This window comes from Scyliorhinus torazame, chromosome 10, assembly GCF_047496885.1.
Source record: "Scyliorhinus torazame isolate Kashiwa2021f chromosome 10, sScyTor2.1, whole genome shotgun sequence".
NCBI classification, from domain to species: domain Eukaryota; kingdom Metazoa; phylum Chordata; class Chondrichthyes; order Carcharhiniformes; family Scyliorhinidae; genus Scyliorhinus; species Scyliorhinus torazame.
Genome location: NC_092716.1, coordinates 89187203 through 89205828, shown reverse-complemented (window position 1 = coordinate 89205828; position 18626 = coordinate 89187203). Strand labels below are relative to the sequence as shown.

Genomic DNA, 18626 nt, shown 5'->3' with positions numbered 1-18626 from the left:
TGCTTCCACACATTGCTGTTAGATATAGAATTCTAGGATGTTGATGCATTGATGTTGCAGTGCTGGTAGCTGCCCAGATTGTAATGATATTTGACTCAGAACTGATGGCATTCCCATGATACTGGTCCTCTTATCCTTCTCACTGGTAGAGTTTGCAGGGGGACAAATTTGTCCCAGGCCACACATTGTTGTTAGATATAGAATTCTAGGATGTTGATGCATTGAAAAAGGGATTATTATTTAAATGATAAAATATTTTAAAATGCTGCTGTGCAGAGAGACCTGGGTGTGCTAGTGCATGAGTCGCAAAAAGCTGCCTTACAGGTGCAACAGGTGATTAAGAAGGCAAATGGAATTTTGTCCTTCATTGCTAGAGGGATGGAGTTTAAGACTAGGGAGGTTATGCTGCAATTGTATAAGGTGTTAGTGAGGCCACACCTGGAGTATTATGTTCAGTTTTGGTCTCCTTACCTGAGAGAGGACGTACTGGCGCTGAAGGGTGTGCAGAGGAGATTCACTAGGTTAATCCCAGAGCTGAAGGGGTTGGATTACGAAGAGAGGTTGAGTAGACTGGGACTGTACTCGTTGGAATTTAGAAGGATGTGGGGGGATCTTATAGAAACATATAAGATTATGAAGGGAATAGATGGGATAGATGCGGGCAGGTTGTTTCCACTGGTGGGTGAAAGCAGAACTAGGGGGCATAGCCTCAAAATAAGGGGAAGTGGATTTAGGACTGAGTTTAGGAGGAACTTCTTCACCCAAAGGGTTGTGAATCTCTGGAATTCCTTGCCCAGTGAAGCAGTAGAGGCTCCTTCATTAAATGTTTTTAAGATAAAGATAGTTTTTTGAAGAATAAAGGGATTAAGGGTTATGGTGTTCGGGCCGGAAAGTGGAGCTGAGTCCTTGAATGGTGGAGCAGGCTCGAGGGGCCAGATTCCTACTCCTGCTCCTAGTTCTTATGTTCTTATGTTGCAGTCCTGGTAGCTGCCCAGATTGTAATGATATTTGACTCACAACTGATGGTATTCCCATGATACTGATCCTTTTGTCCTTCTCGCTGGTAGAGTTTGCAGGGGAACAAATTTGTCCCATGCCATTGGGATAGGCTAGGGAGGAAATTGCCAGCCCCCTAGCTGAGATATTTGAATCAATGACAGCCACAGGACAGGTGCCTGAAGATTGGAGGGTAGTAAATGTTGTACCCTTGTTTAAGAAGGGATTAGCCTGGGAACTACAGACCGGTTCGCCTTACTTCTGTAGTGGGTAAATTGTTAGTAGGTATTCTGAAGGATAGGATCTACAGGCATTTAAACAGGCAAGTGCTCATTAGGAAAAGTCAGCATGGCTTTGTAAGGGGAAAGTCATATCTCATGAATTTGATTGAGGTTTTTGAAGGGGTAACCAAGAAGGGAGATGAGGGCAGTGCAATCCAAGTTGTCTGCGTGGATTTTAGTAAGGCCTTTGACAAGGTACCGCATGGTAGGTTGTTGCACAAGATTAAATCTCTCGGAATCCAGGGTGAGTTAGCCGATTGGATACAAAATTGGCTTGGCGGCCGAAGCCAAAGGGTGGTTATGGAGGGTTGTTTTTCAAATTGGAAGCCTGTGACGAGCAGTGTGCCTCGGGGATCGGTGCTGGGTCCACTGTTGGTGCTTATTTTAATGATTTGGATGAGAATGTAGGAGGCATGGTTTGCAAGTTTGCAGATGACACTAAGATTGGTGGCATAGTGTACAGTGAAGAAGGTTATACAAGGTTGCAACAGGATCTTGACCAATTGGGCCAGTGGGCTGATGAATGGCAGATGGAGATCAATTTGGATAAATGTGAGGTGTTGCATTTTGGTAGATCAAATCAGGGCAGGACCTATTCAGTTAATGGTAGGGAGTTGGGGACAGTTATCGAACAAAGATCTCTGGTACAGGTTCATAGTTCCTTGAACGTGGAGTTGCAGGTGGACAGGGTGGTGAAGAAGGTATTCATCATGTTCTGTTTTATTGGTCAGAATATTGAATACAGGAGTTGGGATGTCTTGTTCAAGTTGTAGAAGACATTGGTAAGACCACACATGGAATACTGTGTTCAGTTCTGGTCACCCTACTTTAGGAAGGATATTGTTAAACTAGAAAGAGTGCAGAAGAGATATACAATGCTACCAGGACTTGATGGTCTGAATTATATGGATAGGCTGGGACTTTTTTCCCTGGAGTGTAGAAGGCTTAGGGGTGATCTTATAGAGATCTATAAAATCATGAGGATCATCGATAACGTAGAAGTCAACATCTTTCCCAAAGGTAGAGGAGTCCAGAACTAGAGGGCATAGGTTTAAGGTGAGAGGAGAGAGATACAAAAGAGACCGGAGGGGACATTTCTTCAGGCAGAGGGTGGTGAGCATCTGGAATGGGCTGCCAGAGGCAATGGTAGAGGCAGGTACAATTTTGTCCTTTTAAAAAGCAGTTAGACGGTTACATGAGCAGGGTGGGTATAGAGGGGTATGGGCCAAATGCGGGCAAGTGGGACAAGCTTTGTGATAGCAACTGGGTGGCATGGGCAAGCTGGGCCGAAGGGCCTGTTTCCATGCTGTAAACATCTAGGACATCCTGGTGAGATGGTGCCGTGCATCCTGTGGATTATGCAGCCGGAATGTGTTGCCGATGGGGGCTAATACTATCTTCTGGACATGGATAAAAAACTTTGGAAATTTTATGAAAATAATATTATTCTTTATGCAAAGAATACTCTTCACAAGGGTACAGACACCAAATTATTTTCTGGCTGGATATCAATTTAATTTTGAAAGCAGTCCGTAGTCATTTTCAAATTGAATAAAGCTTATTTAGAATGACAAAACTGCCTTAACTTGCAGGTCGGTTCACATACAGTCCAGATACACGTATGAATTTATGCAATTGAACTCTTGGTAATCAAAAATCGAACAGAAAACCTTGGCTACAAGTATGTGATTACAAGTTAGTAATCTCATAGAATGGTTTACATGTCATAAACCATCCGAGTAAACCGTTGGCAGTTTATAATCATCATCTTAACAGTAAAGGTGTTTAGAGGACTATGCTAAACCAATGGAGTTCTATGCTACGTTCTGGTCTCCATATTACTGGCAGGGATATACAAAAAATAGATTTACACGGGTAATATCAGAAGTGAGCGGTTATGATTATCAGTTGACACTGAAGAAGCTGGGGCTTATTTCTCTAGGAAAGAAATCGAAGAGGTAACTTGACAGGTCTTTAAAATTATGAAGAGCTTCAATAGAATAAATGTGGTTGAAGTGAGTCCAGACTAAAAGCCATAAATATGCTGGTAAATCTAATAGAAAGTAAGGGATTACTTTACTCTGTGGTAAACTGTGGAACTTGCCATCACATGCAATAGTTAAGGCAAATAACATAAATGCGTTTGAGAGGAATCAAGATTAGTACACGAGGGGAGATGGAATACAACAGTGTGTTGATGAGATGAAGTAAGGTGCAAGGAGGCTTGTGTGGAACATGAACATGGGGCATAGACCTGTTTGGCTGAATGACCAGTTCCTGTCTGTAAATATGAAGTGTGCAGCATGTTTACTTAATAAATACACGGTGTGACCTTAAAAAAACATTGCTGCTCTTCAGTAGCCAAATAATTGTCGAGAATGCTTCTGTGATTGTAAAACAGTGTCATCTAGCATATTGTGAATAGTGTTATTGTGTGCCTTTCACTGTAGTATGTGCTACTCTGCATCTTCCACTGGAAAATTGAGAAAATTTGACTTGAGGATTTGGTCAAGCACAAAACTACAGCAAATATTCAATCATGTTTGGTATTTGCTGCCTTGTGGAAAATTTGCATAGGTGGTGTTGCTGTAGCAAAAACTTAATGGTTCAAAAACATTTCTGAAATCAGGATAATTTTTTAGAAAAGTGTAGAAATTCAGAATAATGGAAAAGCTTGCTTAACATATTAATGTGCTGAATACATACAAAATACTATTATCAACAGTGCACACAACAAACTATTTGGTCCAAAAGGTCCATGCTGATGTTTACGCTGGCCGTGAACCTCCTTCCACCAACATATCCTACTCCCTTTTCCTCATCTACTTCAGAAACCTACATAGAAGAAAATAGAAGCAGGTGGAGGCCATTCATTATGATCATGGCTGATCATGAAGTTCAATACCCTGCGCCCGCCTTCCTCCCATATCTCTTGAACCCTTTAGCCCCAAGAGCAATATCTAATTCCTTCTTGATATTACACAATGTTTTGGCTTCGACAAGTTTCTGTGGTAGTGAATTCCACCAATTTACCACTCTCTGGATAAAGAAATTTCTCCTCTTCTCTCCTAAAAGGTTTACCCACTATCCTCAAACTATGACCCTGATGCACGATCAATGACCACTAAAGCGAGGTTGTAGTCCAACTGAAGGCATTAATAAGCTAGATTGTTTCCCCCAGCAGCTCAGGTACAGAATGAAGGTTGCTGGGGCGGCACAGGCACTTATACCCTGCTTAGCAGGGCGGAGCTACCATACAGCTTGACCAATAGGAAGCATACAATTTCTACCAATGGTGTTCCAGCATTACCAGGTACCGTAATACCTCTACTACCACATTCATCCCCTGTTAAAAAAGAGTCCGGCGGGGGTGGTGGCCTGATACTACAAACATGGCAACGTGGTAGAATTAGTTGTGGAGGTACCGTAATACCTCCGTACAGCGTTTTGTAACTACTTACAATTCTAGTAACTATTTACAATTTATGATTTAAATTTACCATTTAAAATGAAGCAATCAGTCGATCGGGGTCCCTGGTCGTCTTCTGTGATCGTCGGAGCTTCGATGGTGACTCCGGTGGAGGCTCGGGCGTCTGTGACTCCGGGAGCGTGGCCTCGATCTCTGTGGCAGCTTCGACACCCCTTGACGGTGCTGGTGGGGAAAATGGTTGACCTGGGAAGGGAGCGCCTGCGGGGTGCGTCGGTGGGTGGGGGGGGCATAGACGGGGCCGGCAGTAGGACCGATCCTCCTGTAAGGTGCCCTGGTGGAGGGGAGGGTGGGACTGGTGCTGGGGTGTGCGTGGGGCTCCGGCGGGCGGCAGGTCTCGTAGGGAGACCGTATCTTGTCAGCCGTCGGGGTACGCCACGTAGGCGTACTGGGGGTTAGCGTGGAGAAGATGGACCCTCTCGACCAATGGGTCCGACTTGTGCGCCCGCACGTCTTTTCGGAGCAGGATGGGTCCGGGAGCTGCCAGCCAGGTCGGGAGCGAGGTCCCAGCAGAGGACTTCCTGGGGAAGATAAGGAGACGTTCGTGAGGTGTCTGGTTGGTTGTAGTACAAAGCAGTGACCGGATGGAGTGGAGGGCATCCGGGAGGACTTCCTGCCAGCGGGAGACTGGGAGATTCCTGGACCGTAGGGCCTGTAGGACAGTCTTCCAGACCGTTCCGTTCTCCTCCTCTACCTGTCCGTTACCCCGGGGGTTGTAACTGGTCATCCTGCTCGAAGCGATGCCCTGGCTGAGCAGGAATTGACGCAGTTCGTCGCTCATAAAGGATGACCCCTATCACTATGTATGTAGGCGAGGAACCCGAACAGTGCAAAGATGCTATGGAGGGCCTTGATGACGGTGGTTGCGGTCATGTCGGGGCAGGGGATGGCGAATGGGAACTGGGAGTACTCGTCAATCACGTTCAGGAAGTACGTGTTGCGGTTGGTGGAGGGGAGGGGGCCTTTGAAGCCGATGCTGAGGCGTTCAAAGGGACGGGAAGTCTTTATCAGGTGTGCTTTCTCTGGCCGGTAGAAGTGTGATTTGCAGATTTGGCAGTCCCTGGTAGCTGCCCTGAACTCCTCAATGGAGTAGGGCAGGTTGCGGGTCTTGATAAAGTGGAAAAAGCGAGTGACCCCCGGGTGGCAGAGGTCCTCCTGGAGGGCTCTGAAGCGGTGGCGTGCCACGGGACAGGGCGTCAGGAGGCTCGTGTAGCCTCCCGGGACGATACACGATCTCGTAGATGTAGGTGGAGAGTTCGATCCTCCACCGCAAGATCTTATCGTTTTTTTATCTTGCCCCGCTGTGCATTATCGAACTTGAAAGCAACCGACCGTTGGTCAGTGAGGAGAGTGAATCTCCTGCCGGCCAGGTAATACTCCAATGTCGCACAACTTCTACTATGGCCTGGGCCTCCTTTTCGACTGAGGAGTGGCGGATTTCGGAAGCATGGAGGGTATGCGAGAAGATGGCCATGGGCTTGCCCGCTTGGTTGAGGGTGGCCGCCAGAGCTACGTCAGATGCGTCGCTCTCGACCTGGAAGGGGAGGGACTCGTCGATGGCGTGCATCGTCGCCTTTGCAATGTCCGCTTTGATGCGGCTGAAGGCCTGGCGGGCCTCTATCGACAGGGGAAAAGCTGTGGATTGGATCAGGGGACGGGCCTTGTCCGCATAGTTGGGGACCCACTGGGCGTAGTAACTGAAAAATCCTTGGGCAGCGCTTCAGAGCCTTGGAGCAGTAAGGGAGGGGGAACTCCATAAGGAGGCGCATGCGCTCAGGGTCGGGGCCTATAACTCCATTTCGCACTACGTAGCCGAGGATGGCTAGGCGGTCGGTGCTAAACACGCATTTATCCTTGTTGTATGTAAGGTTAAGGATCTTTGCGGTCTGGAGGAATTTTTGGAGGTTGGTGTCATGGTCCTGCTGGTCGTGGCTGCAGGTGGTGACATTATTGAGATATGGGAATGTTGCCCGTAAACCGCACTGGTCAAACATTCGGTCCATCTCGCGCTGGAAGACCGAGACCCCGTTGGTGAGACCGAAGGGAAGGAACCCTTAAGAAGTGATAGAGCAGCCCATCTGCCCCGAAGGCAGTGTATATGCGGTCACTAGTGCGGATGGGAAGCTGGTGGTAGGCGGACTTAAGATCCACCGTGGAGAAGACCTTGTAATGCGCGATCCTGTTTACCAGGTCGGATATGCGGGGGAGAGGGTACGCGTCCAGCTGCGTAAACCTGTTGATGGTCTGACTGTAGTCGATGACCATCCTTTGCTTCTCCCCGGTTTTTACCACCACTACTTGAGCTCTTCAGGGACTGTTGATGGCTTCAATGACTCCTTCCCTCAGTAGCCTTTGGACCTCTGACTTAATAAAGATCCGGTCCTGGGCACTGTACCGTCTGCTCCTGGTGGCGATGGGTTTGCAATCCGGGGTGAGGTTCGCAAACAGGGAAGGCGGGTCAACCTTAAGGGTCTCGAGGCCGCAGTCAGTGAGAGGGGGGGGTATAGGGCCGTCGAATTTGAAAGTTAGACTTTGGAGATAACACTGGAAGTCTAAACCTAGGAGTGTGGCCGCGCAGAGGTGGGGAAGGACGTAGAGCAGGTAATTTTTGAACTCCCTTCCCTGGACTGTGAGGTTTGCGACACAAAACCCCTTTATCTCTACTGAGTGGGAACCGGAGGCCAGGGAGATTTTCTGATTAACTGGGTGGACGAGGAGAGAACAGCGCCTTACCGTGTCGGGGTGTATGAGGTTCTCCGTGCTCCCAGAGTCGATTAGGCAGGACGACTCGTGCCCATTGAAAAATACAGTCGTTGTAGCAGTTGTGTTCGAGGCTAGGGACTGATCCTGAGTCACCGAGGCTAATCGCAGCAGTGGAGTGTTCTCTTCGGGCAGTGTGTGGTCAGCCGAGCTGGGGTCCTGGGGGTCCATCCAAGATGGCGGCTCCCATTGGTCGCACATGGCTGGGGGTGCACAAAATGGTGGCGCCCATCCATCTAATCTTGCCCGGGGGCCGCACGTGGCCCTGGAGTAGGAAGATGGTGGTGCCCGCTGGCCGCACGGGGAGCGTGGAGAAGTTTGTGGTGGCGGTCCGCATTCACCGCCAGAGACCGCGGCAACTGCATGGTCCTGGCTTACCACCACAAAATGGCCCTTTTTACCGCATACCTTGCAGGTGGATGCGCAGGCTGGGCAGCATTGGCGGGGGTGCTTGGCCTACCCGCAAAAGTAGCAGCGGGGCCTCCCGGGGTTGCCAGGCCGCCTTAACATAGAACATAGAATAGTACAGCACAGAACAGGCCCTTCGGCCCTCTATGTTGTGCCGAGCATTGTCCGAAACCAAGATCAAGCTATCCCACTCCCTGTCATTCTGGTGTGCTCCATGTGCCTATCCAATAACCGCTTGAAAGTTCCTAAAGTGTCCGACTCCACTATCACAGCAGGCAGTCCATTCCACACCCTAACCACTCTGAGTAAAGAACCTACCTCGGACATCCCTCCTCTATCTCCCACCCTGAATCTTATAGTTATGCCCCCTTGTAACAGCTACATCCACCCAAGGAAATAGTCTCTGAACGCCCCCTCATCATCTAATAAACCTCTGTTAAGTCACCTCTCATCCTCCTCCGCTCCAAATAGAAAAGCCCTAGCTCCCTCAACCTTTCGTCAGAAGACCTATCCTCCAAACCAGGCAGCATCCTGGTAAATCTCCTTTGCACCCTTTCCAATGCTTCCACATCCTTATGAGGTGACCAGAACTGCACGCACTACTCCAAATGTGGTCTCAGATGACAGATTTTAAATGAACCAGGTAGGTTTTTGCAGCACAAGCTTGTGGAGGGATGGGGGATGTCTCGGGGTCGGCTGCGGAGGGGTTCCACGCTGCCCAGGGGGCTGGCGTGCGGTCGGGAACGTAAGCGCGGGCGTTTCTGGAGGCCACATCCAGGGAGCCTGCAAGAGCCCGTGCCTCCTTGAGACCGAGAGTGTCTTTTTCCAGCAATCGCTGGCGGATTTGGGAGGACAGCACACCTGCCACGAAAGCGTCCCGGACCAAGAGTTCAGTGTGTTCGCTCGCCGAAACCTGCGGGTAGCTGCAGTTTCTCCCAACACCTGGAGTGCACGGTAGAATTCTACCAGCGATTTCCCCAGGGATTTGTCGCCTCGTTGCTAGCAGATGTCGGGCGTAGACCTGGTTTACCGGGCGAATATAATGTCCCTTTAGCAGCTCTATTGCTGCATCGAAGTCTTCCGCTTCTTCGATGATGGTGTAAATCTCCGGGCTCACCCTCGAGTGCAGGACTTGCATTTTCTGTTCTCCTGTGGGTGTGTTTTCGGCCGTCCCGAGATATCCTTTAAAACACGCCAGCCAATGCTTGAAGATTGCCGCTGAGTTTGCCATGTGGGGGCTGAGTTGTAGACACTCTGGCTTGATTCGGAGCTCCATTCTTTTAAATCTAGCTTATTAAATTGGTGCACGATCAATGACCACTAAAGCGAGGTTGTAGTCCAACTGAAGGCTTTAATAGGCTAGATGTTTTCCCCCAGCAGCTCGGGTACAGAATGAAGGCTGCTGGGGCGGCACAGGCTCTTATACCCGCCTAGCAGGGCGGAGCTACCATACAGCTTGACTAATAGGAAGCATACAATTTCTACCAATGGTGTTCCAGCATTACCAGATACCGTAATACCTCTACTACCACAGACCCTTAGTCCTGGACTCCCCCACCCTCGGGAGCATTCCTTCTGAATCTACCCTGTGTAATCCTGTTTGAATTTTATAAGTTTCTGTGAGATCTCCTCTCGCTCTTCTAAACTCCAATGAATATAATCCTTTTTTTTTAAAAACATGTTATTAACGCATTTGAAATTTTTTAACAATTTCAAGAGAAAACACAACAACCTAAGTAACACACCCCCCAACCAACATCCACACCCAGCCAATATGGCTTACACAGTTCTCCAGTCCCCATGCTCCACTCACCAATTCGCCTCAAACCATCCCCCCCGCCCCTTTTTTTTGCATCTGCTGACAGCTTAATATTTCCCAAAGAATTAGATAAATGGCTGCCACCTCCGGGTGAAGCCAGTAAGATCGTCTTCGGGCTACCAGGGAAGTAAAGGCCAAAACGTCAGCCACTCTCTCCTTCTGACACACCCAAAATCGTCACCTCTGGACTCGGAGCCACCCGCATCTTCAATACCGTTGACATGACATCGGCAAAACCGTGCCAGAATCCCCTAAGCTTTGGACGTGCCCAAAACATATGGACATGATTTGCAGGCCCACCTGCACACCGCCCACAACTATCCTCCACCCCTTCAAAGAACCTGCTCATACGGGCCACAGTCATATACGCCCTGTGGACCGCCTTGAATTGTATCAGGCTAAGCCTGGCACACGACGAGGACTTGTTGACTCTATTCGGGGCATCCTCCCACAAACCCGCCTCTAATTCCTTGTCAAACTCTTCCTCCCATTTTCACTTTACCTCCCTGATCTGGGTTCCCTCCCATTCCATGAGCTCGTTATAAATTTCTGAGACCTTCCCATCCCCTACTCCCGTATTCGAAACTACCTTGTCCTGTATCCCCTGGGGCGGTAGGAGTGGAAAGGTCGAGACCTGCCTCCGTGCAAAATCCCTTGCCTGCAGATAGTGGGACCCATTCCCATCTGGCAGCTCAAACACCTATTCCAAGCATGGAAAACTGCCGCTCAATCCCAACCGCTCAATCCCAGCTCGTTGCCACCTCCGGAACGCCCCATCTAGCCCCTTTGACACAAACCGATGATTGCCACAAGTTAGAGCCCATACCGACGCTCCCCACTCCCATATGCTTCCGCCACTGTCCCCACACCCTAAAAACCGCCGCCACCACCACCGGGCATGTGGAGTACCGAGCCTGGGAGAACGGCAGAGGTGCCGTTACCAGTGCCCCTAGACGATACCGCCTCCATCCACTCCCATACCGACTGCTCCCCAACTACCCACTTCCTGATCATTGCTATGTTTGCCGCCCAATAGTAGTTCCTAAAATTCGGTAGGGTCACACACACACACACACACACACACACACACACACACACACACACACACACACACACACCCCCCCCCCCCCCCACTAAACAAGCCCAGAAATCACCACATTCACCCTCTTAAAGCTTCCGAAAAAAAAATAGGCAGGCATTGGAATATGAACAAAAATCTCGGAAGAACTGTCATCTTTCCGGTCTGTACCCTCCCTGCCAGTGACAACGGAGCATATCCCACCCCTGGACCACAATCCTCTATTCTCGAGGCCAAGGTTTTGGCCAACAATTTAGCGTCCACATTCAGAAGGGAGTTTGGTCTGGATGACCTGCATTGTTCCGGGTATTTCTCACGCTTCAGGATAAGGGAGATCGAGGTCTGTGACATCGTTGGGGGAAGTATCCTTCGCTCCCTAGCCTCATTAAACGCCCTTACCAGCAAGGGTCCCAGCACCCCTGAAAACTATTTATAAAACTCCGCCGGGCCCCAGGGCCATGCCCGCTTGCATAGCCTCCAGCTCCTCCACTACTTTGGATAGCCCAATCGGGGCCCCTAGGCTCTCCACCAACTCTTCTTCCACCCTTGGAAACTCCAGTCCTTCCAAAAACCGCCTCATCCCCTCCATCCCGGCTGAGGGTTCCGACTCGCACAGTCTACTATAAAATTCCCTAAACACCCCGTTCACCCCCACTGGGTCCAAGATTGTGTTTTCCCCCCTTTATCCTTCACTCTCCCTATCTTCCTAGCCGCCTCCCGTTTTGGTGTGCTAACATCCTACTGGCCTTCTCTCCATATTCATACACCGTCCCTCTCGCCTTTCTTAACTGCCCCACCACCTTCCCTGTGGATATCATCCCAAATTCCATCTGCAGCTTCTGTCGTTCCTTCAACAACCCTGCCTCCGGGGCCGCCGAATACCTCCTGTCAACCTGAAGAATCTCCTTAACTAGACTATCCATCTCCGCCCGCTCAACCTTCTCCCTGTGTGCCCATATCGAGATAAACTCCCCCCTCACCACTGCCTTCAACGCCTCCCATACCTTGGCTTCCGAAACCTCTCCCGGATCATTTCTCCACATAACTCCGAATCAATGAAGAGAATCTAACCAACTTTCTCACCCGACAGAACCTCCTTCCTCCGATAAGGACACCAAAACTGCACACACTACTCCAGGTTTGGCCTCACCAATGCTACACAATTGCAGAAAACATCCCTATTCCTACACTGCAATCCTTTCGCCGTGAAGGCCAACATACCGTTGGCCTTCTTGTCATAACAGTCCCTTAAATGCATCTGTTATTCGCCTTAATTTCTGCACATGATAGCAAGTTACATATTCTCGCCATTTAAAGAAATTACCCCATAATTCATATTTATGACCCACAGTTTCAGGCTCCCACACAACTGAAAACAAATAGTCACTTTGTAGTGCAGAACTTCATGCTGTCATGTCTTTTGTCTTGTATGCAGCAGGGCAGATTCGCAAGAATACCAAATCTCAAAAGGAACAATTTATGCTCCATGTGAAGACAGTTCTGATTGGTTAACGAGTGTACTCTGGTCTTCTGAATTTATTCTCATGAGTGAGAGATGAAAAGCTTTGACAGCATGACTTTTTTGTTTACAGCAATACAACTGAAAATACTTTTTTCTACAAACATCTTGTTGAACCGCATCAAAATTTTAAAGACCTCTATCAAGTCCACCATCTAGAGAAAAGCTTGTTAATTGTTTCCTGAATTCTGTTCTGAAATCATTATCACAAATTTCTATTCCAGGGTCTCTCGTGCCACTGTGTTCTTTCTCCAATGTGGAGGCCAGATCACAGCACAGTAATACTGAAGTAAAGGGTGTTCTGACAAGAATCCAGTTTAAACACTGATTCCTTCAGTAGACTGATAATACCTCTTCATCCGATATTTTGTTTCAGCACACCAGGCTTTATTTTATTAAAGCAACTAGTGGTGCAGAGTTACTCTGCTTTCCTTTCAGGGACCTTTCAGATGCAAAGTATTCTCATCGATTTACTGTACTGCATTCGGACACTCTGCCTTGATATGGACTGCATGCAGAGTTACCAATATGTCAACTGTGTTGCATTCAGAATTTTGAGCTGAATCGCAGCTTTTTTCTAACAGTGCTTTCTGATTTTTTTCAATAAAGTGGTGTTTCTGCTTGGATTTCCTAAGTGGAGTTATGCTTGATGCTTTTAAAATTGCTCTACTAACTTTTACTTCAGTAACCAATTCACTCTACTTTTGTGTGATCTTTAATTGGATTGATAATGCCTTGTTCCTGACTTAAGGCTATATTTCATAGCGAGCTATTAGTTCTTTAGCTGACAAGTAACTAGAATTGGCATCTGCTCTAATAATGAATATTGATAAATGAGTAAATACAGCCATACTGGAATAATAAAAAGATAAAAATTAACTCTGAAGCCTCTTACTGAATAAACAGTCATTGAAGCTCTTTCTCCTCAATTCTTGGAGTAGCCTTCTGTATTCTTACGTGATTGAGCCACAACTAGAGGATCATGAACAGTTCTGGGTACCATGCCTTGGAATGGCTAGATTACCTTGAAGGGAGTGCAGGATAGGTTTACCAGACTGATGCCTGGACTCCTAGGTTAAACTGAGGCAAGATTACTTGGATGAATGTAGTGTGTTTTGGAATTTGGATAGTCGAGGGGATTTGATTCAAGTTTACGATATTAATGGGAATGCAGAGGCTCGACAATGTTTCCACTGAGGAGTCTCAATCTCAAGGTGTAGTTTAAAAGTTACAGCCATGCACTTTAGGAATGTATTTAGGAGACAGTTCCACACAGTGTGGTAGAAGTTTGGAACCCTTCTGTAAAAGGCAAGTGATGCTGTGTCAAATATTAATTTCAAATCTGAGATTTAGATTTTATTGGCGCAAAGGTGGGCAAATGTAGTTAGGTCACAGATCAAACATGACCTCATTGAATGGTGGAGCATGCAGGAGGAGTTAAATGGCATAGTCCTATTGTGTTCCTGAGAGTCTTGGTGTATGTGAATACTTTTCATCTATCACGTATCTTGCTAAATTGAAACCAATTTCTTGAAAACTGCTCTGTGATTATTGTTGCAAAATGTACAGTAAAAATACATCTGTCATTTATAGATTTGTTGACATGATGACCAATATCATAAGCCAACTTAAAACAATCATTCATTCAGAGACTACAGATGACCTAACTGAGTAATTTATAATTTGAAGTTGAGATGCAATTACTTTTATCTTTGCTTGTGGTTAATTCTATATGTGAGGCTATAGAGTAGACAGTTTCTTTCATCTTGGTTGTTTTCAAAAGGAATATTTCAATAGAATATGTACCTGAGTACAAACCGGTAGAATGTGATTATAATTTTATGATTACTTGGATACATGCATTATAGCAGTTTAATTATTTAGCATTACCCCATTTTTAATCTCAATGTGTTAAAAAAATTTAATGTTAAAGAATTTGCATTTATTACACTATCTGGACACCCCAAAGTATTTGACGACCATTGAATTACTTTTGAAATTTGTCACTCTTTTCAAACCAATTTATTTTTATGTTTCATTTGGCAGAAGCTATGTAAACATCTTTTCTCTTTGCATATCCTTCATCAAAATAATGGTGTGCTTCACGTCCAAATTGTTTTTCTTTTATTTTAAAGTTACACTTTTAAAAATATTTGTGGCATATCAATTAAATCTATGTAAATTTATATTTACTTTTTGACTCTTTAATATTACAGAGTGGGCAGTCTCACCCCACAGTCATGCTTTTCTCCCTTATTGCCCTGGAAAAGTTTGCACAAACAAGTAAGTTTTTGCTTGTATAGAAACAAACCCTGACCGGATTATTTTTTTTAAAACAAAGTAAATTTGCTGTTAAATTCTGCATTGTATTAACTCTGTCCATCATATTCAGTTTTGTATGAAAATGAGATGGTTCATGGTAGGCTTTAAAAGTAATTGAGTTTAACAGGGCTTTCAGTCCTGCAGAAGTCTCCCAAGAGTTGAAGGTTGCTGTCCTAGAAACTGCATCTAGCAACACAAAAAAGTCAGTACTTTGAGTTCATGCCTTTGAACGTCTGCCTCTGCTTACAATTCTTGGGGCTGACTTGGTGATTGTGCTTAGCAGCACCCAAGGACCGAGTCCAGCTGCCTCAGCCACTTCCTGACTGCAGAGTGCCCTGGAATTTCATTATAGCCAATGGTCTTGTACTTGTTGCAGAGTTACAACATGTAACAAGACCAGCCGATTGTGTTCAGTCTGCACGAAAGTCAAGTAGGCTTATTGGAAATTCAGTCAACCAACAATGTAATTAGTTCATTTTGTCCTTTTCACTTGACAAAAATTTCCTAATTTAATTAATGATTTCCACAACTGTACACTTTCCACTCACTGGGAGTGATACATTCATGTATGAGTTGGGCCTAAATCTAATCTATTGGAGAGGAATTTGTTTTGCTGTAAATATTTATTCCCCCTTTTGCTTCTAATAATAGATTCATGACATTTCCACTCGAGCTTGAAAGTACCAGGCCTCCACTCAGCAGCCATCATTGTTCAATAATGCAGTTGATATTTGAGAAATGTTGTGTTGGAGACCTATTCCAGTGCCGGCCTCCCCGAACAGATGTCGGAATGTGGCGACTAGGCTTTTCACAGTAACTTCATTGAAGCTTACTTGTGACAATAAGCTATTATTATTATTATTATTTCCATCATTGTGTGATGGAGCAACTTGGGACACCAGAAATCATGCCTCTGCTTATTTCCCTCATACTTTACTTTCTCTTTCAAACCTTCTGTCCAAACAAATTCCATCAATACTTGTCCTTCAGGGTGGCACACTGCTGCCTCACAGCGCCAAGGACCCGCGTTCAGCTCCAGCCTTTGATTGCTGTCTGTGTGGGTTTCCCCCCTGGTGCTCCAGTTCCTCCCACAGTCCAAAGATGTGCAGGTTAAGTGGATTGGCCATACTAAATTGTCCCTTAGTGTCCAAAAGGATAGTTGCGATTATGGGAATAGGGTGGGGGCGTGGGCCCGAGTATGGTGCACTTTTCAAAGGATTGGCAGACTCGATGAGCCAAATGGCCTCTTCTGTACTTTAAGGATTCTATGATTCTAACAATCTGATTGAACAATTCACTTGTATTGCTCTGTACTTGAGTATCATGGGATCTTAATCCATGAGATTGGCTATTTGGATGGCTGTTAAACGTCTCATCCAGAAGATGGATTTTCACCAATGTAGCTGTCCGAAAAATGAATGTGTGGGTGAAATGTATCTCTCAATTTACGGCACTAAAACTGACCATTCAATCTAACAGATGTGTCTGGTGTTGCTGCTTTGCAGGAGCCCCAGTCTACGTCATCCACGTACCATCCCCACCAAACCCACTCTTTTATTCCTTTCTCCCTAATGTACTTGGCTAGCTTCCACTAATATCTCTGTGCTCTTAGCCTCAATAACTTCAACTGGCAGAGTTGCACATTCACACCATTGAGTAAAGTTTCATCTGAGTTCCTCCTTGGATTTATCAATGAGATTATGTATATTTATGGCCCCTAGTCTTGGATTTCTCACACATCTTTGCTGCATCTACCGTCTTGATTCTTTTCCTAATTTTAAAGACTGCTGTAGGGTCACCATGTCCTTTTCTTTCTTTACAACGTACGCTCTCTGCTCTGGCATCAAACTTTTTGGCACTTCTCCAGTGCTTTTTTGTTATCTTTGGTAATCGAGTATCATGCAGACTTCTGATCCAAATATGACCTAACCACCATTTATGTCCTCCTTCTCCTGCTAGTCCATTGTCCCTCTGGCATGCTAAAATAATACTTGCACTTCTAGAAAGTCACCCAGAGGCAGGCCGGGTAGAGCACCCCAAACCTCACCCTATCTTAAAGAGGGCAACTGTGACCCGATTAAACCTGGACCCCCTCTTTGCCAGCTCTGCACCCAGGTCTTGGTACACCCGCAGCTCATTCCCTTTCCAGGTGCATTTCCTCACTGACCAAAGAATGTTCTTTGTCCAGAAAATGGTGCAACCGCACCACCATTGCCCATGGTGGCTCACCCACTTGCAGCCACCTCATCAGTACCCTGTGCGCTCTATCGACCTCCAGGGGCTGCTCAAAGGCCCCTTCCCCGATCAACTGCTCCAGATTTTGTCCACAAACGTGCCGACCCTCTCCAGCCTCTGCTCAATACTCTCGATCCCTAATTTAATCAGCTCCACCACTTTGGCCAGATCGTCCAGAGCCGCCTCCCTCTACATTCCAAACTTAACATTCAGAAACTCCACTAACTGCTCTGTTGACCACTGGGTGGGCAGAACAATGCCATTGCCCTCCGCCATCTTAACCTGGGGCACACTACGGCGACTCTCTTGTTTCAAAAGCTCTTTTCTTCTCATCCCACTCCTAGTTCGTGGATTCATCCACCAGCCACACCAGAGGAGTTGCATCTTCTTCAGGTACTCCTACACATCTTTCCATCCAAAAACTTTGACCTTCAGACAGGGAAAGGACCAGGAAATGCCACCTTTAGTGGGAGCCATCAAATGTGCGACCGCTCACTCCATGGGAACCACTTGAAGTCCTAACCATCACTTATACATATTTTTTAAAAAGTGTTTTTATTGGGTTTTCACATCTTGTATTTAGCAATTCACAAGTTACATAACCGTGCAAAATGGAAAAAGAAACAAAACAAACTGCAAACAGAAATCAGCACATGTAATTATTGTAAGGAATGCTGCTACAAATCCTTATTACTCAATTGCATGTAAAGACCTTTTACACAATTTAAATATTTAATTTTTTTTTAAGTTGGAGAACAAATTCTGTTTACTTAGTATTTGTGTAATTTAAAGTTGATTTATATAACTACAAGCATTATCAAATGAAAGTTCTTGTGGGTAAAGCATGATAAAATATTTTGAATAAATTATCAGCAGCAGGCACTTGTTGAAACTATGCAATTTTTTAAATTGCAGGTGAAAATAAATTAACAGTCTCTGAGTCGTGCATTAGTGATCAACTGCTTGTGCTGGAGTCTTGGGTAAATCACACGGATTTCCTGAAAAGGCAGGTTGGCTTCTGTGCGCAGTGGAGCCTGGATAATTTGTGTAAGTTTGAGATTTTATTGCTTGCATCTCACAAACTAAAGCATTCAGCAACATTCTGTTGGAAACGTATAAATTTATTGACATTACACCCTTTGAAAATTCTTAATATACTTACAGATTTAGTAATTCTTCTGCTCTTGCCCATCCTAGTTCAGGTGATCAAAACTAATCCAAGAAACCACTTGTCTCTTTTACACAAGATAATCACCGTCCCAGTTGTTGAAGTTCAGTCTATTCCCTGCTCCACTAATTTCTAATAAAAGAGCCATTTCATAACATAATCTTTTTCAATCTTAGTGGCTGTATCCTAATGATTTTGTCAAGTTGTGGGTCATACAGTTTAGAATGCTGTTTTATGATTCTCGCCTTGTGCAATAAATTGTCCAAAGGTAGTGGAAAGGTCAGAAGATTGGATAAAATATAAGGGTCAGTCAAGGATTACTAAAAGATTATTATGAGGGAAAAATTATAGTACAAGGGAAAGCTAACCATAAATATTATAACAGTAAGAGCTATGTAGATACTTTGAAAAGAAACAAGTTAACAAGGTGAGCGTTGATCCTACAGAAAATGAATCTGGAGAATTGGAAAAAGAGGAAATGGTAGATGAATTGAACAGGTGTTTTGCATCAGTCTTCACTATGGAGGATAAGTAACAAACCAGAAGCAGCTAT

The 18626-nt window shown here is 45.8% G+C and overlaps 1 protein-coding gene across 1 annotated transcript in view; it reads left to right on the top strand.

Annotated features, from left to right (window-relative positions):
- rspry1 (ring finger and SPRY domain containing 1) overlaps nt 1-18626 on the top strand; it is a 122626-nt gene that overhangs the window by 61744 nt on the left and 42256 nt on the right. Inside the window, exons 6-7 of the mRNA XM_072518402.1 lie at nt 14565-14631; nt 17821-17952. Of these exons, the coding sequence (XP_072374503.1) occupies nt 14565-14631; nt 17821-17952 (199 nt within the window). The remainder of the gene's footprint in view (nt 1-14564; nt 14632-17820; nt 17953-18626) is intronic.